The 27,058-nt window shown below is 43.1% G+C and overlaps 1 protein-coding gene across 1 annotated transcript in view; it reads right to left on the reverse strand.

Annotated features, from left to right (window-relative positions):
• Window positions 1–27,058, reverse strand: part of LOC106588622 (protein FAM135B) — a 51,017-nt gene that overhangs the window by 16,233 nt on the left and 7,726 nt on the right. The window contains exons 2-12 of the mRNA XM_014177789.3: window positions 25,769–25,865; window positions 21,245–21,324; window positions 15,957–16,111; window positions 12,989–13,059; window positions 12,040–12,213; window positions 11,504–11,636; window positions 5,747–5,900; window positions 5,502–5,551; window positions 4,420–4,575; window positions 453–526; window positions 114–268 (exon numbers count right to left, since the gene is read on the reverse strand). Coding sequence (XP_014033264.2) covers window positions 114–268; window positions 453–526; window positions 4,420–4,575; window positions 5,502–5,551; window positions 5,747–5,900; window positions 11,504–11,636; window positions 12,040–12,213; window positions 12,989–13,059; window positions 15,957–16,111; window positions 21,245–21,324; window positions 25,769–25,845 — 1,279 coding nt within the window. The 5' untranslated portion in view covers window positions 25,846–25,865. The remainder of the gene's footprint in view (window positions 1–113; window positions 269–452; window positions 527–4,419; window positions 4,576–5,501; window positions 5,552–5,746; window positions 5,901–11,503; window positions 11,637–12,039; window positions 12,214–12,988; window positions 13,060–15,956; window positions 16,112–21,244; window positions 21,325–25,768; window positions 25,866–27,058) is intronic.

The raw sequence follows: 27,058 nt of genomic DNA on the forward strand, positions 1-27,058 counted from the left end.
TTGAAAGTGAATTCTTGTTGAGCCATCAGCGATTATGATCTCTGCGAATGTAGAGGAAATTGCCTTTAAATGTACATCGCTGTTGAATGAAATCCCGGACTTAGTCAACTCACCTGTCCGTGGAGACTCTACATATCTATCTTCGAAGATGATAGGCAGGCTGTTCCAGTCTCCGTCAATGTCCAGGCATTCTACAGGTAACGGGGGCATTCTGGTCAGGTAGTTGGAGCTACGCACCTCCACAGCTATCTGACTGTGTCTGTTGATCCTTTAACCAGGAGAAAGACCATGTTAGCAAAAAGTAATCTTCTCCTTTCTCCTCTATCTATCATAACTACTCGAACACATTGGATCTACATTTTCTCCATTCATGGAATGAAATCTTAGGTAAAGCACTAACACAACATTTTGTTTAAAACAGAGTGACAAAACTACATCATGTCAATACTCACAGGTCCTCTTGAAATGTCAGGGATGTCTCTTTGGGGTGTTCTGTGAAGAAGTAGGCCTCTGAAAATCGCCTGACCTGACATCAGCACAAAATACCAACGAGAACCACCTTAATTTCCTCACTGAGAAACCTACAGAGTTAGTACTGTATGCACGAAAGGCAATGGTTTGATCTTCAAAGTGGTGTAAAAGTTAATAGTGTAAAATTGTTCAAATATAGGTAACTGCCAAAATAAAGGAAACGCTTGAGTAAATGAGAGATACGATGTATTTTGAAAGCAGGTGCTTCTACGCCGGTGGGGTTCCTGAGTTAGTTAAGAATTAACGTTCCATCATACTTATTGTCACGTAGAAAATGCCCAGATGCCCATTATTTTGGCTAGAAGAGATCTCAGTGACTATGAAAGAGGGGTCTCAAAGGAGCATAGGACGTTTAACGGATATGTGTGTGTGTGTGTGTGTGTGTGTGTGTGTGTGTGTGTGTGTGTGTGTGTGTGTGTGTGTGTGTGTGTGTGTGTGTGTGTGGTGTGTGTGTGTGTGTGTGTGTGTGTGTGTGTGTGTGTGTGTGTGTATCTGTATCTCAGTCACAAGGGGCCCCATTTATAAACCGTGCGTACTTAGAAAATATATCCCAAAGTGTGCGTGTGCCGGTTTTCCAGCAAAAGTTGGCATTTATAAAAATGGAACTTAACGTGAAAATGTCCTTTCCTCCACGCAAACTTCAGACCATGCGTACGCACATCTTCTAGTGGTTGAAGTATTTTATTGTAAGCAGGTAAGCAGGCCTAAGTATTTTCTGGGGGATATGATGACAGGCTTATTGATAAAATAATCATAACACGATGTAGTGTAACGATCGTCTGACAGAGGGGACCAAGATGGAGCGTGGTAAGTGCTCATATTAACTTTAATGACACTTTAAATAAAACAAGAAAACGAAAGCCAACAGTTCTGCCAGGTGAACACACAAGACAGAAAACAACTACCCACAAAACCCAGCTGTCCCTGATTGAGAGCCATACCAGACCAAAACAAAGAAATACAAAAACATAGAAGAAAAGGACATACAATGCCCACCCAAATCATACCCTGACCAAACCTAAATAGAGACATAAAAAGGCTCTCTCAGGTCAGGGCGTGACATGTAGCCAATTTCCTTTAGTTGGAATGTAAAATAATTAGACATAGGAATCCATTTCTTATTTCTGGATTTTTTTTAACCATTGCAGAATAAATTCCTCACCTTTCGTAGCTGTGATGGGTTCACATTACTGATGGTGCCATACGACAAATGACCATGCGCATCTCTAATTTAACTGGGCCTATTTAAATAGATAGGCTATGCATTTCAAGTTTGGCTGTACGTGATCCCATGAGCAGTGCGGTTTATAGCCTAATTTAATTAGGTGAACATCAAAACAGTTGCTCTTTTACTATGAGGTATGTACAGAGCATTCGGAAAGTATTCAGACCCTTTCCCTTTTTCCACATTTTGTTACATTACAGCCTTATTCTAAAATGGATGAAATGAATTTTTTCCCTCATCAATCAACACAACACTAATCAATCTACACACAAAACCTCACAATGACAAAGCGAAAACAGGTTTCGAGAAATATTAGCAAATGTGTAAAAAAAAAGAAAAAAGAAACACCTTATTTACATAAGTATTCTGACCCTTTGCTATGAGACTCGAAATTGAGCTAATTTCATCCTGTTTCCATTGATCATCCTTCAGATGTTTCTACAAATTGATTGGAGTCCACCTGTGATAAATTAAGTTGATTGGTCATGATTTGGAAAGGTACACACCTTTCTAGATAAGGTACCACAGTTGACAGTGCATGTCAGAGCAAAAACCAAGCCATGAGGTCGAAGGAATTGTGCGTAGAGCTCCAAGACAGGATTGTGTCGAGGCACAGATCTGGCAAAGGGTACCAAAACATTTCTGTAGCATTGAAGGTCCCCAAGAACACAGTGGCCTCCATTATTCTTAAATGGAAAAAGTTTGAAAGCAACAAGACTTTTCCTAGAGCTGGCCGCCCGCAATTGGGGGAGAATGCCTTTGGTCAGGGAGGTGACCAAGAACCCGATGGTCACTCTGACAGAGCTCTAGAGTTCCTCTGTGGAGATGGGAGAACCTTCCAGAAGGACAGTTGTCCCCAAGAAGAATCGAGGCTGTAATCGCTGCTAAAGGTGCTTCAACAAAGTACTGAGTAAAGGGTCTGAATACTTATGTAAATGTGATATTTCAGTTTTTCGTTTTTAACACATTTGCAAACATTTCTAAAAACCTGTTTTTGATTTGTCATTATGGGGTATTGTGTGTAGATTATTGAGGGGGAAAAAAACATTTTAGAATAAAGCTGTAACGTAACAAATTGTGGAAAAAGTCAAGGGGTCTGAATACTTTCCGAATGCACTGTATGCCACTACTATGTAGCCCACTGTAATTTCAATTTGTTTTGAGTAGCCTAGACAGCATGTTTAGGTTGGGGGAAAAGTTGATGCAAAACATTGTTGAATTCAAATGTTCTCTCTTTCAGAAACTGTCACAGTCCTTTGCCAAATACAGTATAAATTATTGCAAAAAAATGTACATTCTGCCAATACAGTAAATAGACCAGTTATTCATATAAAATATTTGACAGTATGCATAGGCTACAGTAATGCTGTGCAATAGGAGCGTGACATCATAAGCCTATTTAATCTCAGAGCCTATACCAAGGCAGGACATAGAAACACAATACTCTATTGATAAACAAAATATTGAACAACAATTCATCCTTCGCATAGAAGTGTGGGCTGTTACCTACTTTTAAATTGTTTCCAATATACAATCAATCTTGCAGAATGCGGGCACAGTTTTGCGACAGGTCTGATTTATAATGGGAAACATGCTATGTATGGCATATGTCAAGTTCATAAATCAAAATATTTTTTAGACGTACAAATAATTTTTTAGATATGGCGCACACAGATATTTAGTGTGAAATTTACTGAATGGTTATAAATGAGGCCCCAGATCTCAACCCAGTTGAACACTTATGGGAGATTCTGGAGCAGCGGCTGAGACATTTTCCACCACCATCAACACAACACTAAATGATTGAATTTCTCATGGAAGAATGGTGTCGCATCCCTCCAATAGAGTTCCAGACACTTGTAGAATCTAAACCAAGGCGCATTGAAGCTGTTCTGGCGGTTTATGGTGGCTCAACACCCTATTAAGACACTTTATGTTGGTGTGTTCTTTACTTTGGCAGTTACCTGTATATGTATGAAAGATAGTGCTAAATAAAGTGTTAAATTATGTTTGACTTCTGGCATTTTGCAAATGTAATTTATTTGAACAGTTTCAATAACATTTTGACTTTGATACCATGCATTAAAAGAAAAAATAATCCCCACTGAACTGTAACTAAACCTGTCTTCTGTTATAAAGTCACAGAGCGTGACAGAGAGAGACAGAGAGTCAGAAACATCAGGATAATTACAAAATAAATGTTTATTGAAATCACACCCATCCTATGGGTGGAAGCATGAAACTAACCACTGAGGGTAAACTAATATGGAGACATACTGTGTTCATTATGATTCACAGACAGGCAGGCAGGAGATATGAAACTAACACTGTGAGAGACAAGAGCCTGGAGACCTGCTAGCAACACTGAGGAGAGGAGTGGGAAGATTTTACATTAATATGAATCATTCCAATAATTAGATGGAAATTACATTTGGGATTCTCAGATATAATGTCTATTCAAGGCATAGAGGTCTAGAGGGACTAAGCTGGTGTATTTTACCTGGCAGTAATACTCTTACGCAATCTGACACACAAAACCTAATCAGAATAGTGGGCTTTGGAGAGTTCAAGACCTCGGCTTTAAAATAGATTAGATTGAATGTATGGGGGGGTGTGATGTTCCTGAGGAGGTCAGGGGTTGGAGGTCAGGGGTTAGGGCTCACCCTGAGTGTGTGGTGTTCCTGGGACAGGTGGGACAGGATATGTGTGTTGGGAACAGCAGCCTCCAGGAAGCGGGTCCACAGGGCCGACAGTTGGGAGCAGAGTTGGGTCAGGTCTCTACAGATCTGTTCTGCTACTTTCTCATGTCCTTCCTGCAGCTAGAGAAGGAGAAGAGAGAGGAGACAGACGAGGGTTAGGGTCAGCGTGTGGTGCTGGTTAGAGGGGTTAGAGGTCAAAGGGCACGTTAGTTAGAGCAGAGCTGTGTCAGGTCTCTACTGATATGTTCTGCTGCCTTCTAATGGACCAGCTGAAGCTAGAGGAGGAGAGGAGAGCGTGGATACAGATAGTATCTCTTTATATGCTCAACTCATTTATGGTATCTTAGATACTGTATATAGTAAAAGTACAGGTAACTGCCAAATAATGAAAACACTTGAATAAATAGATAAGTATATGCAAAGCAGGTGCTTCCACACAGATGTGGCTCCTGAGTTCATTAAGCAATTAATATCCCATCATGTTTAGGGTCATGTATAAAAATGCTGGGCAGGCCATTATTTTGGCTCCAATGGCTATGCCCCGATAGGATGACAATGCCCCCCTCCACAGGGCACGAGTGGTCACTGAATGGTTTGATTATTATGAAAACGATGTAAATCATATGCCACGGCCGTCTCAGTCACCAGATCTCAACTCAATTGAACACTTGTTGGAGATTCTAGAGTGGGGCCTAAGACAGTGTTTTCCACCACCATCAACAAAACACCACATTTTGGAATTTCTCATGGAAGAATGGTGTGGCATCCCTCCAATCGAGTTCCAGACACTTGTAGAATCTATGCCAAGGTGCATTGAAGCTGTTCTGGCTGGTGGAGGCCCAACGCCCTATTAACACGCTCCATTATGTTGGTGTTTCCTTTATTTTGGCTGTTACCTGTATGTTGATAAAGTAAAACACTTTAATAATGGAATTGTTTTATGGAAATACTAGTAGAACATTGGAGAGGAAAGAGAACACAGCTAATATAAATGTTGATATTGATCTTGGTTTTTATCAGTACTGTACGTCTCGTACACCACCTACCTGTAATTCTATTTTGAGCTGATTTAGTGTTCCTTCCACAGGAAGCTCGTCTGTGGAGAGAAAGACAAGAGAAAGAGATTATTACAGCAAAGCGCAGCTCTACTCAGCCTTACACAGTATGAAGTAAACCCACTGTAAAAAATAAATAAAATACAATTGAACAATAAATTATTGACTTGATTGATTGCCACAATAGACATAGCTAAATAATGAGGAAATGCTATTGTAACATGTTGTTGTCTCACCTATGTCCACCTGGTCCAGCTGTGGTATCTCCTTCATCACACTGGTGTAGTAGGAACGTAGGCCTCTGTGTGCCACCAGTAGGAGGCGACAGAGTCTACCATGCCATGTGTGAGCTCTCTGTAAACAGTTCTCACTGGGGACGTAGAAACTTCCCTGGGGAGAGACAGGAGGGAGGAGAGGGGAGAGGGAGAGGAAGAGAAGAGAGAGGATAAACACATGGGAGAGGGGAGACAGGAGAGACGGAGAGACAGGGGGAGAGACCAGGGAGAAAAGAGACATGGAAAAGAAGAAAACGTTGGTTACTCCATCTAGGTCAAACGATAACGAGCTGCTTTAATGACGGCCAAGTCCACATACTGGGACTTTACGTCCTCCGCAGTAGGAACCAATGAGCTCCCTCTGTGTAGCCTTGCCATTGATCTTGGTCTGGAACATGACTTTATTTAGGACCTTGTCTACTGAGTTAACACCAACGTGTAAAGTCTCAGTCACAACAGGAGGTTTTGGACACAAGCAGCTCCTAAACATAGCTTGGTACCCGGTAGAAAAACAACATTGATGTGGACGTGGTACTGGAAGATATAGAAGACGTGACCCTACAGTAGTTGTATGACCTTTAACATGTCCTGTGGACAGGAACTAACTAAGCCTACACTACCCAGTAACCACCAACTACCCAGACATCAGTAACAATCACTGGTGATGTTTCATACAACTTATATTAGACTGGGAATCTGTCCATCAATGTTGGTACTGTACTACCATTTTAAGGAAAGTATTTATTAGTAGTAATTCCTATTTGTCACCAGCAGGCGGATCTCTAACCACAAACCCACAGCACTTTCACCTCTGACACTGAACCAGTCCCAACACACACAGGTCCCAGCCCCTTGGGATGCCAGCGCCTGGCCTCTGTCACTGTTTTCTGGGCAGGGTCCATCTTCCTGTGACTGGCTGGCTGTTCTGGCTGCTTTGGCAGTTTTGTTTTAAAGATATGTAATGATGGTGTACGTTTGGATAATGCTGATGTAAGTGAGCTTTAAAGGCATGTAATGATGTGGTATGTTTGGATAATGCCTGTGTATGTGTGTTAGTTTAAGGTATGTATTGCTGGTGTATGATTCGATAATGCCTGTGTATGTGTGTTAGTTTTAAAGGCATGTAATACTGGTGTATGTGTTTTAAAGGCATGTAATACTGGTTTATGTGTTTTAATGGCATGTAATACTGGTGTATGTGTTTTAAAGACATGTAATACTGGTGTATGTGTGTTAGTTTTAAAGACATGTAATACTGGTGTATGTGTTTTAAAGGCATGTAATACTGGTGGCTGTGTTTTAAAGGCATGTAATACTGGTGTATGTGTTTTAAAGGCATGTAATACTGGTTTATGTGTTTTAAAGGCATGTAATACTGGTGTATGTGTTTTAAAGACATGTAATACTGGTGTATGTGTGTTAGTTTTAAAGACATGTAATACTGGTGTATGTGTTTTAAAGGCATGTAATACTGGTGTATGTGTTTTAAAGACATGTAATACTGGTGTATGTGTTTTAAAGACATGTAATACTGGTTTATGTGTTTTAAAGGCATGTAATACTGGTGTATGTGTTTTAAAGACATGTAATACTGGTGTATGTGTGTTAGTTTTAAAGACATTTAATACTGGTGTATGTGTTTTAAAGGCATGTAATACTGGTGTATGTGTTTTAAAGACATGTAATACTGGTGTATGTGTTTTAAAGACATGTAATACTGGTGTAGGTGTGTTAGTTTTAAAGACATGAAATACTGGTGGCTGTGTTTTAAAGGCATGTAATACTGGTGTATGTGTTTTAAAGGCATGTAATACTGGTGTATGTGTTTTAAAGGCATGTAATACTGGTGTATGTGTTTTAAAGACATGTAATACTGGTGTATGTGTTTTAAAGACATGTAATACTGGTGTATGTGTTTTAAAGGCATGTAATACTGGTTTATGTGTTTTAAAGGCATGTAATACTGGTTTATGTGTTTTAAAGGCATGTAATACTGGTGTATGTGTTTTAAAGGCATGTAATACTGGTGGCTGTGTTTTAAAGGCATGTAATACTGGTGTATGTGTTTTAAAGGCATGTAATACTGGTGGCTGTGTTTTAAAGGCATGTAATACTGGTGTATGTGTTTTAAAGGCATGTAATACTGCTGTATGTGTTTTAAAGACATGTAATACTGGTGTATGTGTGTTAGTTTTAAAGACATGTAATACTGGTGTATGTGTTTTAAAGGCATGTAATACTGGTGTATGTGTTTTAAAGGCATGTAATACTGGTGTATGTGTTTTAAAGGCATGTAATACTGGTGTATGTGTTTTAAAGGCATGTAATACTGGTGTATGTCAGGGTGCACTATAATTTACCTTGGGGCAGTAAAGCGCAGTGCCCTATCATCATCGCTCTACTCTGCTCTGTAATAACAGATAATACTTCTGGATCCTCCACAACCAGGAAGGAACATCTGTATCTTTACTTTCATAATTCCTTTTACCTTCATACTGGGATATGGGGGTTGTGACATGAAACACCTCCAGGGGTAAAAATGAAAAATAGCTATTTCTGTCACTATGAACGCAGTCATTATCCCCCTCCCCCACAAAGCAAAACTATTTTTTCTTCACTGACAACGGATGAGTTGTGTTCTGTTCAACCCCTACCCAATTTGAAGTCTAAGAGTCTCTACACACTTCACTCCATTGGTCGACATCTGAGCATGTGCATGGGCAGAGTCAGATCTTTTGGAGAAAACTTCCACGTCGTCATTGCGTTCCACCCAGAGAGGAAGTCTGCCTTGTGCAGTGTATATCTACCAGGGGGCTTGGGGTGCCAGAGTAGCTTACCAAGCAAGAGGGGCCGAGGCAATCTTTGTGTAAATACAGTATATTTCTTCTTATGCGAAATAACCTTTTTTGGATACTGTATTACAGTCTTCTTAAGTCCTAATGGTCAGCCGCAGCCATGTGCGAAGCTGACAGTCTGTTCCAGGAACACAAGGCTGAGTACACAGGTTACATGCTGGATCTGATGCCTGCTGCAGTGCACTGTGGGATACGCAGTTGCAGGGGGTCCATCTGCTCCGATAGAAATAGAACTCAAGAGTTACAAACCATTGACATGAATGGGAATTCCTGATCTAGTAATTATATTTCTATGGCTCACTCTACATCTACGTACCACAGGAACAGGGGACAAGCCAGCAGCTTGTCAGACAGACAGGCTGGTAAAATATCAGGACAGGCCTCTCTCTCGAAAAGGCCTGAGACTATGTGCTTTCAGTTTCTGAAGGTATCCTGCTTCTTGCTCTTGCAGTGGTACCTGACATTCTCAACATCCCCACGAGGGTCCAAGACGAGTATCTCACTCAGAAAATCTTTATCGCCTATGATATTTCTGAGATACACATTTTTATACCAATGAGGAAATGTGAAAGGTGTAAAGAACGTCAACATCCATGTTCTGCCCACCACAAGAGGCAGCGCCACTATAATTCAGCTGACATCAACAGAATTTCCCAACGACACGTGTCCAGATTGTGCAACGACAACACTCTTAATAATGAATAAAGAAAGAGCGTGGAAAAGCTGCCGCAGTATAAATAGGGTAGTGCTGAAAATGTGCTTATACCCTCCAGGTAGAAAGCCTTACATAAATAAGGGGTGGAAGAGAGGAGAAAGGGAGAGAAGGATGGCACTCACACACACACACACGCACACGCACACGCACACGCACACACACGCACACACACACACACACACACACACACACACACACACACCACACACACACACACACCCCTCCTGCAGGTAAGCTACGTGGCGGTTGGAGAACTCATTACGGGGATCAAACAGCGCCCCCCCGCCCGGCTAAATGCAGTGCTTATTAAAGCTCCCTGTTGGAGGCGCTGTATAAAACCCAGGAACGGGGGGCCGAGCCCGGTGTGTATGTGTGCGTGTGTAACCCATGAACAAGGGGGCCAAACCGAGAGGAGGGGCTATGAGGGGGACAACCCAGCTCTCATTAAGATTTAGTGCTCAGTCTGTGACATCTGTCCACAGGGCCAAAGGGCTGGATCAGGATGTATGTATGAGGCACATGTTGGTGTGAGCAACAGCTTTTGCAATCACAGTAGCGACCTACGCTGGATAAGACTAATGAAAAATAGCTGCTCTGCTGGAGGTGGACTACCATATAGTTTTCACTCACACACACACACACCCTCACACACACTTTTACAAACACACACACACACCTCAAACACACACCCTCACACACACACCTCCAGGAGAGAGAGACGTGAGTGGTGTCTGTGGTTGATGCATCCAGCGAAGCACTTTCTCTGACTTCCCACAGCTCTCAGACCTTCACATGTAGAATCCATCCCTAGTGGCTACTATTATTCTTAGCCTTGTAGTCCAGATGTAGGCAGATGAGAACCCTTATTACAACATAATTACTACTGAGAGCAGAGGAGGCTGCTGACGGGAGGACGGCTCATCATAATGGCTTGAGCGGAGCAAATGGAACGGCATCAAACAGCTGGAAACTATGTGTTTGATGTATGAGATACCATTCCACTGATTCCACTCCGGCCATTACCACGAGCTCGTCCTCCCCAATTAAGGTGCCACCAACCTCCTGTGACTGAGAGCTGCAGTAGTTTCTCCTCCAGACGCCAGGCCACAGTAGCTCAGCCTGTCTCAGTGTCCTGCTAGCCTCGGGCCGCGTCCGAAATGGCACCCCCAAAATGCACTGCTTTTGAACAGCGTCTTTGGTTCCGGTCCAAAGTAGAGCACTATGTAAAGAATAAGGTGTTCTTTAAATGCAGCCTCAGTATCCTGCGAGCCTGGACTGGCCACGTGGGTTAATGAGACATTAATAGGAAGGCAGCCTCAGGGTCCTGCGAGCCTGGTCTGGCCACGTGGGTTAATGAGACATTAATAGGGACGCAGCCTCAGTGTCCTGTGAGCCTGGACTGGCCACGTGGGTTAATGAGACATTATTAGGAAGGCAGCATCAGTGTCCTGTGAGCCTGGTCTGGCCACGTGGGTTAATGAGACATTAATAGGGACGCAGCCTTAGTGTCCTGTGAGCCTGGACTGGCCACGTGGGTTAATGAGACATTATTAGGAAGGCAGCATCAGTGTCCTGTGAGCCTGGTCTGGCCACGTGGGTTAATGAGACATTATTAGGAAGGCAGCATCAGTGTCCTGTGAGCCTGGTCTGGCCACGTGGGTTAATGAGACATTAATAGGGACGCAGCCTCAGTGTCCTGCGAGCCTGGTCTGAACACGTGGGTTAATGAGACATTAATAGGAAGTGATGTGGTCCATGTGGTCCATGTGGGGGACTAAAACTGTCTCTAATACTTCTAGAGGGACCTGACTGATGACCCGTCCTTACAATAGTGGAGGGAGGGAGGGAGGGAGGGAGGGAGGGAGGGAGGGAGGGAGGGAGGGAGGGAGGGAGGGAGGGAGGGAGGGAGGGAGGGAGGGAGGGAGGGAGGGAGGGAGGGAGGGAGAAAGATAGCTTTGATTCATTTTTTCTGTCTCTTGGCTCTCATCTTCAGTGTGAACTCTGTGGGCCACTTTCCCAGATTCAGATTGCCATTTGAGTATTATTTAAAGTCAAGGACTAGGCTTGTTTGGGTTGATCAGTTACTGTCCTCTGTAAGGTTTATTGAGATACCTTGTGCTCATGCAGTTTGACTTGATTTGACTGTACCTCTGTGATGACAGGTTTGCAGTATCCAGCCCCGAACATCAGGTTCTCCATGGACACCCCCATGGCTGACGGGTCAGTACCGTTCTCTTGGGAGCCCTTTCCCAGCCAGGAACCCTTCCCTGTATGGGCAAAACTATGGAGAGAGAGAGAGAGAGAGAGAAGAGCAGTAAGTCATTATGTAATCAATAGAGTTCTGGTGTAACCAGGGAAAAGAATGGCTGAACATTCAGGTTAAGATATTGGCAAGTAGATTCATCAAGTGTTTGAAAAACAACTTCTTCAAGTAGCAGGCCAGTGGATGCAGTCTCAGAGCAGGTTGCTAAACTAAACCCATTCTAACAGGAGAGGAGATACGTGGTGTGACAGCTAAGAAGTGATCATCAGTGTGACATGTACACACACACACACACACACACACACACACACACACACACACACACACACACACACACACACACACACACACACACACACACACACAGGCATGCATGTTTGCATAGACATGCACACACACAAAGACACACACGCAGTATTACCTGATGAGTGGTTGATGTAAGGCCACCAAGGATGCGTGTATGGAGACAGAGACGACGGACAGGTGGAAGTAGTCAAACATGACAGGTACATGGTGGTGGAGACCTCTCCTGGGGTGGAAGTGGAGACCCAGGGTTCTACTGCTGATCACTGGGACTGTCACGATGTCCCCTAACCTAAAGACAACACAGTTAGCGTCTAACCCCGCCTGAGAACAACAGCAGAGAGAGGTCATGCCAGAACAGTATACAGTTACAACATCATGCCAAAGACAGTGAATGCCAGTTTAAAATACATTGTTCAAACTATTACCCATTTAAAAGGACATCATGTAATGGGTTATCATCCAGCTAGGATAAGAGACATTTCAAGAAAGCACACCAGTGTGGTGAAAAAAACGAATCTCCCTCTGGGGCAATAAAGTTGAAACTTGAACTTGGTAATATTCTTCACACACTAACACCATAAGTTCTGAGCAGCAAAGTCTGAGAAGTTGTAAGCGCTCCAAATGGGATGTTTAATGAGGCCTCCAGGACACATTACAAGTCATCTATCACCTGTCTGTGGCCTACAGTAACTATTGAGCTACTGAGCAGCCACAGCACAAACACGCAGACGTTGGAGTGACAGTATCCAACACGAACTCATCCTTTATTTCACACACACACACACACACACACACACACACACACACAAATGTACACACGCATGCAAGTCTGCACAGAGATGTGGGTAAAGTAGTGTTTTTTTCATGACAGTGCAGTCTGTCAGTCTGTTAGAGCCAGAGGCTTTTCCCTGGCAGGACATCATTAAGACCTGGGCCTCAGCACTACTAACTGAGGGCCTCTCAGAACTGACAGATAGGGCAGGGGGGAAAGGAGGAGAGATGGGGAGAAAGTGAAAAGAAAAGTGCCAGAGAAAAGGGAGCATGTAACCGAGTGTTTAACGTACTGTTGCTCGTTGTCTGTGAAGTGAAGGTCCAGCTTCAACTGAAAGTCCACTTCACTCAGAGCCTCTTCCACCTGTGAGAACAGAAACACAGGCACAGTCACAAAATCAACAAGACTCTATCAACCAGAATTAGACAAATCAGCAATGAAATTCAATGGGTATAAAAAACGAATGTTGTAAATCCATACCAGTGTAACAATACTATCGTGCGACATTGAACCCTGAGCAGCTGTTAATGTGTGTGTAGCATTGGCATTAGTTTCTCTACTGTGTCTTCTGTCTGGTTACACTGTAGACCGAACAGTATTGTTCGTATCATGATGAAGGTAAAAGGCAGGTAGTTGGATTTGGGATAGGGTAATCAATTGAACCCTATTTGAATAAAGAAGTGGAAAACAAAAAAGCCATACACTACTAAAGAGTACACCGTTGAGAGAAATGAAGAATAATTTGGAAGAAATCTCTCCCTACTGTATCTCTCATTTATTTTCACACACCCTACTTCTCTGTCTCTCTCTCCCAGTCTCTCCTCTCTCTCTCTCATTCTCTCTCCCCCTCCCTCTCCTCTCTCTCGCTCTCTCTCTCTCCTCTCTCTCGCTCCTCTCTCTCTACCCCTCTTTCTCACTCTCTCTCCTCTCCCTCTCAGTCTCTCTCCTCTCTCTCTCTCCCTCTCTCCTCTCTCTCCCCCCCTCTCTCCTCTCTCTGACTCTCTCTCTCTCTCCCCCCTCTCTCTTCTCTCACTCTCTCTCTCCTCTCTCTATCTCCTCTCTCTTTCTCTCTCTCTCATCTCTCTCTCTCTCTCCTCTCTCACTCTCTCATCTCCCTCTCCCACTTCTCTCTCCTCTATCTCACTCTCTCTCTCCTCTCTCCCTCACTCTCCCCTCTCTCTCACTCTCTCTCTCCTCTCCCACTCTCTCTCCCTCTCTATTCTCTCCCTCTCCTCCCCCTCCCTCTCTTCTCTCTCTCTTTTCTCTCTCTCCCCCTCTGTCTCCTCTATCGCGCTCTCTCTCCCCTTCTCTCTCTCGCTCTCTCTCTGCGCCTCTCTCTCTCTCGTCTCACTCTCTTTGTTGTTATCTCTCTACAGCAAGCACACACACACACAAACAGACACACACACACTTACACACACACACACACACACACAAACACACACACACAAATACACAACATGCTCTGTGTAGCAGAACAAACAGCATTGTCAAATCCTATTGATATTCTGATTGGATAAACATACACACTGGGGAAATCGAGTTCTATTTTGTCCTTCTTATCAGAGTCTGACGGAATAAGAGGGAAGGAGAGAGATATACTGAGAGATAGAGAAGGAGTGTGAGAGAGAGGGGTGGAGGAGAGGAGGGGGGAGAGGGAAAGGGAGAGAGGGGGGGAAAGAGAGAGAGAGAGAGAGGGGGGGGGGGAAGAGAGGAATGAGAGGGAGGGAGAGAGAGAGCGGGGGGTAGAAGGGGAGAGGGAAAGGGAGTAAGAGAGAGTGATAGACAGAGAGAGAAAAGGAGTTAACCTCTGGAAGGATAATGAGAAGAGGGGATGTCTGAAATCTGATCTACGTTCCAGCCCACAGCCTCTCTCTCAACACCTTTGCATAAATAATGTGTCATACATTTAATGAAAAAACCTAAATTTAGGAGACCTCAAAGGTAGGTAGCCGACATGAAATAAATCAATTAGGAGAGTTGACCTGCCATGTAACCAATAAGCTGATGATTCTGACAGTTACATTCTGACTGTACCAGGGTTCCTGTTTAACACTGTAGGTTAGATTGTAGGTAAGATACCTGAGCAGTGCATTCGCAAAGTATTCAGACCCCTAAGTTACATGCTTATATTAAAATAGATTAAATAAATTAAAAAAAATCCTCATCAATCTACACACAATACCCCCTAATGACAAAGCAAAAACATGTTTTTAGAATTTTTTGCTAATTTATTACAAATAAAAAACAAAAATATCTTATTTACATAAGTATTCAGACCCTTTGCTATGAGACTCGAAATTGCGCTCAGATGCATCCTTTTTCCATGAATCATCCTTGAGTTGTGGTGAATTCAATTGATTGGACATTATTTGGAAAGGCACACACCTGGTCTATATCAGTTGACAGTGCATGTCAGAGCAAAAACCAAGCCATGAGGTCGAAGGAACTGTCCGTAGGCCACCGAAACAAGATTGTGTCGAGGCACAGATCTGGGGAAGGGTACAAAAAACTTCTCCAGCATAGAAGTTCCCCAAGAACACAGTGGCCTCCATCATTCTTAAATTGAAAATGTTTGGAACCACCAAGACTCTTCCTAGAACTGGCCACTCGGCCAAACTGAGCAATTGGGGGAGAAGGCCCTTGGTCAGGGAGGTGACCAAGAACCCGATGGTCACTCTGACAGTGCTCTAGAGTTCCTCTGTGGAGATGGGAGAACCTTCCAGAAGGACAGTTGTCCCCAAGAAGACTCAAGAATGTAATCGCTGCCAAAGATGTTTCAACAAAGTACTGAGTAAAGGGTCTGAATACTTATGTAAACGTGATTTTTTTTTTTTACTTTTTTTTATTAGCAAACATTTTCAAAATCATGTTTTTGCTTTGTCATTATGGGGTACTGTGTGTAGACTGACGAGGATTTTTTTTTTTCTACATTTTTGAATAAAGTTATAACGTAACAAAATGTGGAAAAAGTCAAGGGGTCTGAATACCTTCCGAAGGCGCTGTAGCACAGTCCAATATGCAAACATTCCATTCCAGCTAAACAATGGATGTATAGTGTTTAGCTTTTTTTGGGCTGAATTAAAAACCTGCGAACTGTAATATTTGACACACACATATGAAGGTACCCATAAGGTATCATTTCTGAGGAAAAAAATTAAAAAATTGGTGGATATAGCGTTTTGGAAATAAACTGGTTAAAGTGGTTAAATTGAGCTGGTGTGTGTGATTGTGTGTGTGTGTTTGTGTGTGTGTCTCACCCTCTCCCCGTCCAGCAACAGGTGGACCTTGAAGAGCATGCGGTCATTGACGTTGACCTCTTCGTTCCGGTAGAGTATCTGGAAGATCCGACTGAACACCGTAGTGTCCTCATGGACCCCATCATGGACCCCCGCAGAGCTGAAACTACAGTCACCTGGGGGGAGGGAGGGCAGAGAACATCAGCAGTACCCTCGTCGTCATCATCTGCCTATACGCGGACGAGGCGCTACGTTTTTTGAGAGTCAGCTGGGGGTCTCAATTTTCTGTTGAGAGTTGGAATAGTAGAATACACAAGGTGCAGTTATGACATTCGGTTGTGCATCAGCACTTTTTATCTTGTTATGTCAGTCACTGACAGTCACTCACATTTTATAGATTGCTCGGTAAGTTAGTCTAGCCAGCTATCTAAACCTTGTAGTAATCAGGGCTGAATTACTGAGTTACTTACCGGGCAAGCAAGGCACGTGCCCAGGAGCCCACATTGATTTTGTTAGTCACTCTCACTCAGATATCACATGAACCTGGTTTAAGTCATGGCAAAATTGCAGGGTTTTAAAACAGGCTTTTTTAAAAAAAAACATGCTCTCTCTGCCCATGGCAAAATTAGTAGAATTGCATGAAATTAGTTTTCATTAAAACTGCAAAATGCTCTCTGCCCATGGCAAAATTAGTAGAATTGCATGAAATTAGTTTTAATTAAAACTGCAAAATGCTCTCTGCCCATGGCAAAATTGCAGGAAAATAATTGAAAAGGTTTTACAAGCGAGGTGGTGGGGCCCCCCAACCAGATCTCGCTTCGGGCCCCCAAAGCCTAGAGATGGCCCTGATTATCATCATACATGACAAACACATCAACTTTCCCATCACAGGTCATTTCATGTCCTCCTCATAACTGAGACTCAGAAGCAGTGACTATGCATAGCTGAATGGATAAATATACAATCTGACATTTCTCTGGATATCAAAATAAATGGGTTTCCATTAAATCTCTATATAGTCAGTGGTGTTTTCTGCTTGTTTCTGAAAAGTAGATGTGAGGAAGCAGCTGTCTGCATCCGGCTGCTGGATGTGCAGCTGTGATAGGCCTTTGAAGGAAGCATCCCACTGAGGTGCTCTCCTTTTATCTACCTCAACATGCACTCTACACCCCCTCCTCTCTTTCTCTCTCTCTCTCTCCCTCGGTTCCTCTGTTTCTTCTCTCTGTTCTCCACTTCTCTCCCTCTCTCGGCAGCCCTCTCCAGAAAGAACAGTCGCTTCAACCAGCACGAGTGGCAGACTATTTTGTACAAAATGTAGATTTAGTGAAAGAATGTTGTGTTTTGGCAGCATGATGTGATACTGCAAGCGCAAATAGTCTTATTTAATTCCAAACCAATCATAGCCTGGCTATTACAGATGAACAGTCCGTTTGTCAACAGAGTTGTAATGAGGGTGAATGCTCAGTGCTCCAGGCCAATCTAAAAACATGGCATCTCTAGTTCTGCTCTACAGGGAGAGAGGGAGAGAGGGAGAGAGGGAGCGAGGGAGAGAGGGAGAGGGAGAGAGGGATAGAAGGATGGATAGAGGGATAGAGGGAGAGAGGGATAGAGGGATAGAGGGAGAGAGGGATAGAGGGAGAGAGGGAGAGAGGGATAGAGGGACAGAGGGAGAGAGGGAGAGAGGGATAGAGGGAGTGGAACTAGCAAGGCATTAAAGAGGCTTCACTGAGACTCCTTGTGATACTGAGGTACTAATCAAGTTATCAATCAAAATACTGTACTTCATTTACACAGTCTGACACGGCATGTGATTTAAAGTATGCAATCAAAGCGTTCATGTTCTAAAGCCAAATACAGGAGTTACAGGTGTTAGGGAGTTTTCACATAATGTTAGACTCTCCAACTTTAAGCCTTCAACCACTGTACCTCTGCACCAGAAGTAACCTGCTAACGCTGCACATACACTCACTATTTCTTTCTTTTCTCTCGCTCTCAATTCAATTCAAATCAAGGGGCTTTATTGGCATGGGAAACATACATTTACATTGCCAAAGCAAGTGAAATCGATAAACAAAAGTGAAATAAACACTCACAGAAATTCCAAAATAATAAAATTATTTCAAATGTCATATTATGTCTATATACCGTGTTGTAGCGATGTGCAAATAGTTAAAGTACAAAAGGGAAAATAAATAAATATGGGTTGTATTTACAATGGTGTTTGTTCTTCACTGGTTGCCCTTGTCTCTCTCTCTCTCTCTCTCTCTCTCTCTCTCTCTCTTTCTTTCCCTCTCTCTCTCTTGCTTGCTCTCTTTCTCTCTCTCTCTTTCGCTCTCTCTCGCTCTCTTTCTCTCTCAATCTCTCTCTCTTCCTCCTCACTCGCTTTCTCTTTCTCTCTCTCGCTCTCTTTCTCTCTCAATCTCTTACTCTCTCCCTCCTCACTCTCTCTTTCTCTCTTTCTCTCTTTCGCACCTTCTACCCTCTGTTTTTCTCTCTCTAGTCCCTATCCTCTCTCTCTCTCACTCTTTCTCAGATATTCTCCTACTGTTTGTGTGACATAATACCTTTATAGTTAAGCTACTGTAAGGAGGCAGCAGAACAGTAAATGCTAAGCTAATTGATATAACACCATCCTGACTTAACACAGCACAATGTTTGTCTGTATGAACCACAGTCATTAAATGGCTGGGCTTCTTCAGAAGCGAGACAATCCGTCACACCTTTCATTTCTTTGCTTGAAATGTCAAGTACACAACCCTTTAATTTCCCACAGTACTCTGGGTGGATCATTTCCCAAGTCTCTGTGGTTGATAAATGTCTTTGTCCTGGCTGGCTGGAACGGAGCGTGTCATTGGCTGGTGAATTTATGTCTGGGAGCCCTGTCTGTCCTGTCTGTCTGTGAGGCTTTTGGCTGTAATACGTGACCTTGTAGAGGAGGAGCTGCAGGAGAGGGGAGGGAGATGGGGAAGGGGACTGCGGCTAAGCCCTCCAATTAGAATATGGATACATACTGTAATGTTACTGTACGTTCCAATTGCTGCAATGTAGCTAGCGACACTCACTGTGTACAGATACTATGGCACTGCTGCACTGTGTGTGTGCAGGGAATCCTGATACTAGGCTAGGCTATATGAATATTCTGCACTACAGCAAATTATTTGCTGATGTTATCATCTGGCAGTGCAGAGATAATCACCACAACCTATTATTGCTGAAAGTGAACATATTATGGACAATAAACTAAACATTATCGACAACGACTTAATCATATTATGGGCGCTAAATACTGCAAAGTCGTTCAAGTTGATGCCCTCCACTCTACGCAGTTCTCCTATCCAATCATATAAGGGATCTAATGCATACTGTAGTTAAATATGCAGCTAACCTCTCATTATATACTGCTCTGTACCTTACAAATTGATACAGTAAAATACTATGCCGTTTTATACTGCATAGCACCATGTGAAGCTCCACCATACAACAGGTCACATTGGTCTGATCAATCCCTCCCTGACTTCCCCACATAGGTCAGAGTGACATCCAGATTATTAGAGTCAGTAGGAGGCTAGGAGCAGGTGGCTGGAGGGTCTGAGGAAATGCCTGAGTGTCACATCTCAATGTCAGGGTCAGACCAACACAACGAAGGGCTTTTGCAGCCCGGACCATGCACACACTTACCCACACACACACACACACACTGCTCCCTGCATCCTGTTCCAATCATAATGAACTAATAATAGATTTTTTATTACAGCAAATCAGAGACGCCTGGGTTATGGCTTCCTGCTTATCCAGGGGACCAGATCTGTCTGCTAATGCTGACGGGACTACAGTACAGGACAATGACAGCGTGTGTCAGCCCGGTCTACTGGAACAGTCTTGCACACCGAAAAAATATATTCTCAACACTAACATTTAGTAACGGCCACTGAAGTCAACAAAAGTGTAGTTGTAATGCACCACAAAGGGTAAAACCGCATCATGCACTTAAGCCAGATTCATCAGCCTGACTTTCACATTTCCTCACAGAGAGAGAAGAAAACACTCTCCACCAATAACAACAAGGCGTATTACTACTAAACAGAGAACACGAGAGGAAGCGGTCAGCTGGAAGTAACACACTGTTACTTCTCTTTTGGTGCATCCAATGCCAGCTTTCCTCTGGTTTAACTCTTGTCATTTAACTCTGTCATGTTACAACAAAATCCTTTGATCTTCTTGTGAATACGTTCACAACCCTAAACCGATTGCTTGAGACCATGTAAAACAGGCAGGAGACACTCGGTGGCAATGGGCACTTTGTCCCGTCTCTTTCTGTGGGACTGTATCTTCTCGAGAAGAGAGGGACTACTTTCAGAACATGCAAAGTCTATATCGAAACTCAATGCGATACAAATTCATTTTCATGTATTAAAGCCAGCTGAGACACGTGCACTGTTTAAATCATTAGTCAACACAATGATGTTCAATAAACCTTTTAGTTTCACATCTCTAAGACAAAGATAGGCAGTTTTCATGGCTGCCTCCGATTCCTGCACATTATGCAACCCTGAAGCACCCATAGTTAGGTGCTAATGGTGGCCTGCTGTATGAGGCCTAACCAGATGGTATAACACATCAGAAACATGAATAATATGGGCCATACACACAGCTAGCATGTGGTACAGACTTAATTCCTCCAAAACGTTGAGCCCCATGATAAAAAGTCAAGACCAAGGCTCCAACACAGCACACCACCTACGCACTGCTGTTCCCATATACTATAGTTTCAGTGGCCAAATGCAATAAAAAGCAGGTGTTGTTTTCAGAAACATCAAAGGAAACTGTACTTCAGCATGTGTGACATTGGGGCTAAGAATGTGGATCACAGAAGATGATCGTAATCATGTAGCAGGGTAACCAGAACATTCTCTCTGTCAGACAAGCATTATCATCTCACACTCAACCCACAACAGTCCCTGGCCTAACAGACCTCATAGACACAGTGTCCCAACCACTGGCATGTTATGCATGAACTCAAACTACCTGTATAGAAGTCTCGGTATGCTACAAGCTGGTCTGGGTCTTGCCCACCTGCCCATTGCTGGAATCAGTGAGACACATTTGTGTGGGAATTAGCATCTGTAAAACTAAGAAACTGTTCTATGGCATCTATGGTATCTTTCAGCATGACCTGGCCAGAACCTGCTCAGGAAAAAACTCCTGGCCCAATCTACGGCAAATGGAAAACATACCGATGCTTCAAAGTTCAAACGATCCATTAAAAACTTCCAACGTTATTCAGATTTAACTCAATGTGAAAACATTACCTGTATTCCCTGGTGTTGTTGCTATCAACCTGTGTGGTACACGAGGAGAGACCTTCAGCCCTGCTCGGACCTGGTAGAATCTGGAGGGAGAAAACAATACAATACATTCAGTTACTACACAGATGTAGGATATTAATTTGAGCCAGTTCGCTACTGCAGAACAATATACCTGCAGCAACAGGAACTGTGAATTATTATGTGGATTATAATTCATGGGAATCTTTTGTAGGGGTCGATCCATTTTTTAATTAGGGCAAATCAAGTCTGACATTTTAAAGTGGAAATTACAAACTTTAGAAGCCTTTTTAAACCTCAAATATACTACAAGTTTGCATTTCCTGCCGTGCAGGAAAATTCCTGCAACAACAGAATGATCAAATTAAGATACGGCATCTGCAAATAGCTAATACACACATGCCGGTGCGACGCATCACTACACATACCACACACATACTATAGCATATGAAATCAATGGCCATAATGGAGTGGAAAGAACTGCCGCTTTCCATGACATCAGACCCGGGGCTAGCACTGTCATGTTAAACACAGCTGCTAAGGAATTGTACAAATTTACCTTAATTATTAACGAGGACGGGATAAAATGGCAAATAAATAAGAAATGACTCATCGTAATGCACATCCATTCAGTGGAGTCTGCTGCTGTCTGTGCTTGAAGATCAACAGTAGCAGAGCTCTGAACAATAGCTGATAAAACTGATACTACATCCCTAATACTATCATTTGGATTTGCCTCATGCATACTATTATCATCCTGCAAATGCTGACATACAGCAGTCCTTCGTACAAAAAGATGTGGGTATGAAAAGTGCAGTGAAACACGCGTCTTTCAAAGATCACTTTCAGTATTGGAGTGTGAATGGATGTGGTTCTGTGTAAAAACACATTGTGTCCCCTGCAATTGCACTCCACACTGCCGTTTCCCACCTGGACAAAAGGAACACCTATGTGAGAATGCTGTTCATTGACTACAGCTCAGTGTTCAACACCATAGTGCCCTCCAAGCTCATCACTAAGCTAAGGCCTTTGACCACAAGGAACTACAGAGAGTAGTGCGGACGGCCCAGTACATCACTGGGGCCAAGCTTCCCGCCATCCAGGACCTCTATACCAGGCAGTGTCAGAGGAAGGCCCTAAAAATTGTCAGACTCCAGCCACCCTAGTCATAGACTGTTCTCTCTGCTACCGCACGGCAAGCGGTACCAGAGCGCAAAGTCTAGGTCCAAAAGGCTTCTTAACAGCTTCTACCGCCAAGCCATGAGACTCCTGAACAGCTAATCAAAGGGCTACCCAGAGTCCTCTTTTACGCTGCTGCTACTCTCTGTTTATTATCTTTGCATGGTCACTTTACCTCTACCTACATATACATATTACCTCAATTACCTCGACTAACCTGTGCCCCCGCACATTGACTCTGTACCGGTACCCCCTGTATATAGCCTCCACATTGACTCTGTACTGGTACTCCCTGTATATAGCCTCCACATTGACTCTGTACCGTAACACCCTGTATATAGCCTCCACATTGACTCTGTACCAGTACCCCTGTATATAGCCTCCACATTGACTCTGTACCGTAACACCCTGTATATAGCCTCCACATTGACTCTGTACCAGTACCCCTGTATATAGCCTCCACATTGACTCTGTACCGTAACACCCTGTATATAGCCTCCACATTGACTCTGTACCAGTACCCCTGTATATAGCCTCCACATTGACTCTGTACTGGTACTCCCTGTATATAGCCTCCACATTGACTCTGTACCGTAACACCCTGTATATAGCCTCCACATTGACTCTGTACCGTAACACCCTGTATATAGCCTCCACATTGACTCTGTACTGGTACTCCCTGTATATAGCCTCCACATTGACTCTGTACCGGTACTCCCTGTATATAGCCTCCACATTGACTCTGTACCGTAACACCCTGTATATAGCCTCCACATTGACTCTGTACCGTAACACCCTGTATATAGCCTCCACATTGACTCTGTACTGGTACCCCTGTATATAGCCTCCACATTGACTCTGTACCGGTACCCCCTGTATATAGCCTCCACATTGACTCTGTACTGGTACCCCCTGTATATAGCCTTGCTATTGCTATTGTTATTTTACTGCTGCTCTTTAATTATTTGTTACTTTTATTTTATTACAATTTTTTTTACTGAACACATTTTTCTTCTTACATTTTTTTGCATTGTTGGTTAAGGGCTTGTAAGTAAGCATTTCAGTAAGGCCTACACCTGTTGTATTCGGCGCATGTGACAAATACAATTTGATTTGATTTGAGACCCATCGGAAGGCGATGGAAGAGACCAGAGCCTAGCTGTGAACAGACGTGGTATCATCAGGGTTTTAGCGAGCAGGGAAAAGGTTTTGGAGGTTGATAAATAAGGGGATAGACTTCAAGCAGATCACAGCACGACTGTGTGAAACCCATTGTAGAACATGTTATGGTTAGAGTCAGAGTGTATTGTGGGAAAAAGTTAACAGAGAGAGAAGCAAGAGATGTGGATGATATACAGTATACCTGTAGTTTGTCTTGATATCATGCACTACATCATTGACATATGAACACTTTTCCAATAAAAACAAAAGTGGAAACATTCATTAATTGTACTAGTCAGAACGTCAGAAACAGATGCTGCATGGTTGGCAGAGTGCATTCTGGGTATCACACACTGGATATGTATTGGCAACCAGTTCTTCAAATGGACTTCAAATGGACATGCTCCTAGAAACTACAAACAGGATTATCAATCAAACCTGATTAGAGCATCAAGAGCAACGTTAGACGTGACTAATTCGCCATCCGTTCAGCTCAACTAAAAGGTCTGCGCTGATCTTATCACCATCTCCTGGTTTAAAACATCAAACATAGACTTTCGTTTAATGCAATTACTCCTCTATAGGGTTTGTATAAAACGTACATGGGAATAGCTTTTTCAGGGCTGTATATAAGATTTGCATAGATATTTAACCTAATGGTCTTTCATTGTACATTTCTCCTTATCTCACAATAGCCAATGACTGTGTTTTCTTTACACCAGCAGTCACTTGGACAGGAGTCTCTGACTCTCTCTCCCTCTGTTCTGTCCTCCGATCAGACCTACTCCCTTCTTGTTGCTGTTTGGGGCGGAAACATGCATAAGAACAAATATATTAGTGCACTCAGGCTCAGCTAAGCAGGATTATATTTTGCTAAAGCCCTCCCTGTCCTGTTTGGATCCAGGAAAATCTAATCTGGGTAAAGCTGGCCATTCAGTCAGTCAGAGTCACATCCCACAGGCTAGCCCGATGCCCGGTTATAATCTCTCAGCAGATACACTGTATCTGTACGGCATAAAGATGACCCTATACTACCTCGTGTCTGTGTCCCAGATAGCACCCCATTCCCAATGTAGCGTACGACCAGGCCCATATCTGTCCGTTTTCTACATAATAACTGTCCGTTTTATCATTAATATGAAGTATGAAGCAGCCAGAGATACAGGTGGAGACTGTCAGTGGGTATCAATATGAAGTATGAAACAGCCAGAGATACAGGTGGAGACTGTCAGTGAGTATTAATATGAAGTATGAAGCAGCCAGTGATACAGGTGGAGGCTGTCAGTGGGTATTAATATGAACTATGAAGCAGCCAGAGATACAGGTGGAGACTGTCAGTGGGTATTAATATGAAGTATGAAGCAGCCAGAGATACAGGTGGAGACTGTCAGTGGGTATTAATATGAAGTATGAAGCAGCCAGAGATACAGGTGGAGACTGTCAGTGGGTATTAATATGAAGTATGAAGCAGCCAGAGATACAGGTGGAGACTGTCAGTGAGTATTAATATGAAGTATGAAGCAGCCAGAGATACAGGTGGAGACTGTCAGTGGGTATTAATATGAACTATGAAGCAGCCAGAGATACAGGTGGAGACTGTCAGTGGGTATTAATATGAACTATGAAGCAGCCAGAGATACAGGTGGAGACTGTCAGTGGGTATTAATATGAAGTATGAAGCAGCCAGAGATACAGGTGGAGACTGTCAGTGGGTATTCATATGAAGTATGAAGCAGCCAGAGATACAGGTGGAGACTGTCAGTGGGTATTAATATGAAGTATGAAGCAGCCAGAGATACAGGTGGAGACTGTCAGTGGGTATTAATATGAAGTATGAAGCAGCCAGAGATACAGGTGGAGACTGTCAGTGAGTATTAATATGAAGTATGAAGCAGCCAGAGATACAGGTGGAGACTGTCAGTGGGTATTAATATGAACTATGAAGCAGCCAGAGATACAGGTGGAGACTGTCAGTGGGTATTAATATGAACTATGAAGCAGCCAGAGATACATGTGGAGACTGTTTCAACCCAAGTTTCCTACATGCCACAGGAGTGTGCTAGCCCTCTGAGCTAAAGCCTAATGATTAGCTTGGGCAGTCTTCAGGTCTCAAGGCAAATGTACTCATCACAGGAGCGTGGTTCACCGATCCACCTCCATTACACTCACCCTCTCTGGAAGAGATCCACATTGTGAAACTTGTTCAGCTCTATAGAAAACTCCAAGGTCCCCTGTACTTCAGACATGATATGTTCCAGGTCATCCCCTGCAGAGAGGAAAGAGAATATATCAACCAATATGAGATGGGTAAAAAGGAAGTCACAGTAGACACATCTGGATGCATACTGTATTGTAGTGTGAGGGACACACTGAGAAATGCTCTATTGCACTACCCCCATTGTTTTATGACTGAAGTGATAAAGCCAGCAGCACCTTCATGATTCATCAGTGAATTCATGGCCAACAAAGCATCCTTTCATACAAAAAAAACTAAAAAAGGAATCATTCACAAGGAATCAAAATCAAATCAAACCATGACATTTATCATGTAATCATTGAACACTGTCATTTGTCTTCTTCACTGTAGTGCTTCTGTGACTCTGTTGACCTTCGGAGGCCTCATAGTGAGAAGCACACTGGCATTTAGGGAGGAAACCCCAGACTGGATATAGAAGTTCCTCTACACACACACACACACACACACACACACACACACACACACACACACACACACACACACACACACACACACACACACACACACACACACACACACACACACACACACACACACACACACACACTCCTCCACCATGGTTTCTAATTAGACAAACAATGAGTCATTCAGGAAGCGTTTGCCTTGGTCCTTCCATCTCCCAGGAAGCTTATTCACAGAGTCAACACTCAACAGACTGCACATCAACCTCAGCATGGAACATTGAGATGAACGGAGAGAGAGACACCCGCCAGGAAGTTTTAGAAAACAGAAATAAATTAATGGAATGGAAAGTATTGACTCAAAATATATTCACCTCTTAATGTGTTTTCTAATCATAACGATATCATGTTGAAGACTGTGTTCTTTAAGACATTTACATGTACATGTTAGTCATTTAGCCAACGCTCTCTTCCAGAGCGATTTACAGTCAGTGCGTTCGACTTACGTCGTTAAAACAACCACGTATTTCACAGTCACGAATAAAGATTTCTAGCCTTCTTCTCAAGATAGTAGTAGAAGTAGTTAGCAATAGCATGGGTAAGGTTGTTATCTCACTGCATTACTATAGTAACTTAGTAGCCGTTGTGTTTATTTCCTGTTTTGATTCAGATTTAAAGCCCAGAGGCTGACATGCAAAACCTCTACTAACGAGTCACAGTTACTCATTGAGCTTGTTTGATCCCCATTTAATAACTCTACCAAATCAAATACTATACGCCATTTAACAGATGATACATTTT

This window comes from Salmo salar, chromosome 27, assembly GCF_965601325.2.
Source record: "Salmo salar chromosome 27, fSalSal1, whole genome shotgun sequence".
In the NCBI taxonomy this organism is placed as follows: domain Eukaryota; kingdom Metazoa; phylum Chordata; class Actinopteri; order Salmoniformes; family Salmonidae; genus Salmo; species Salmo salar.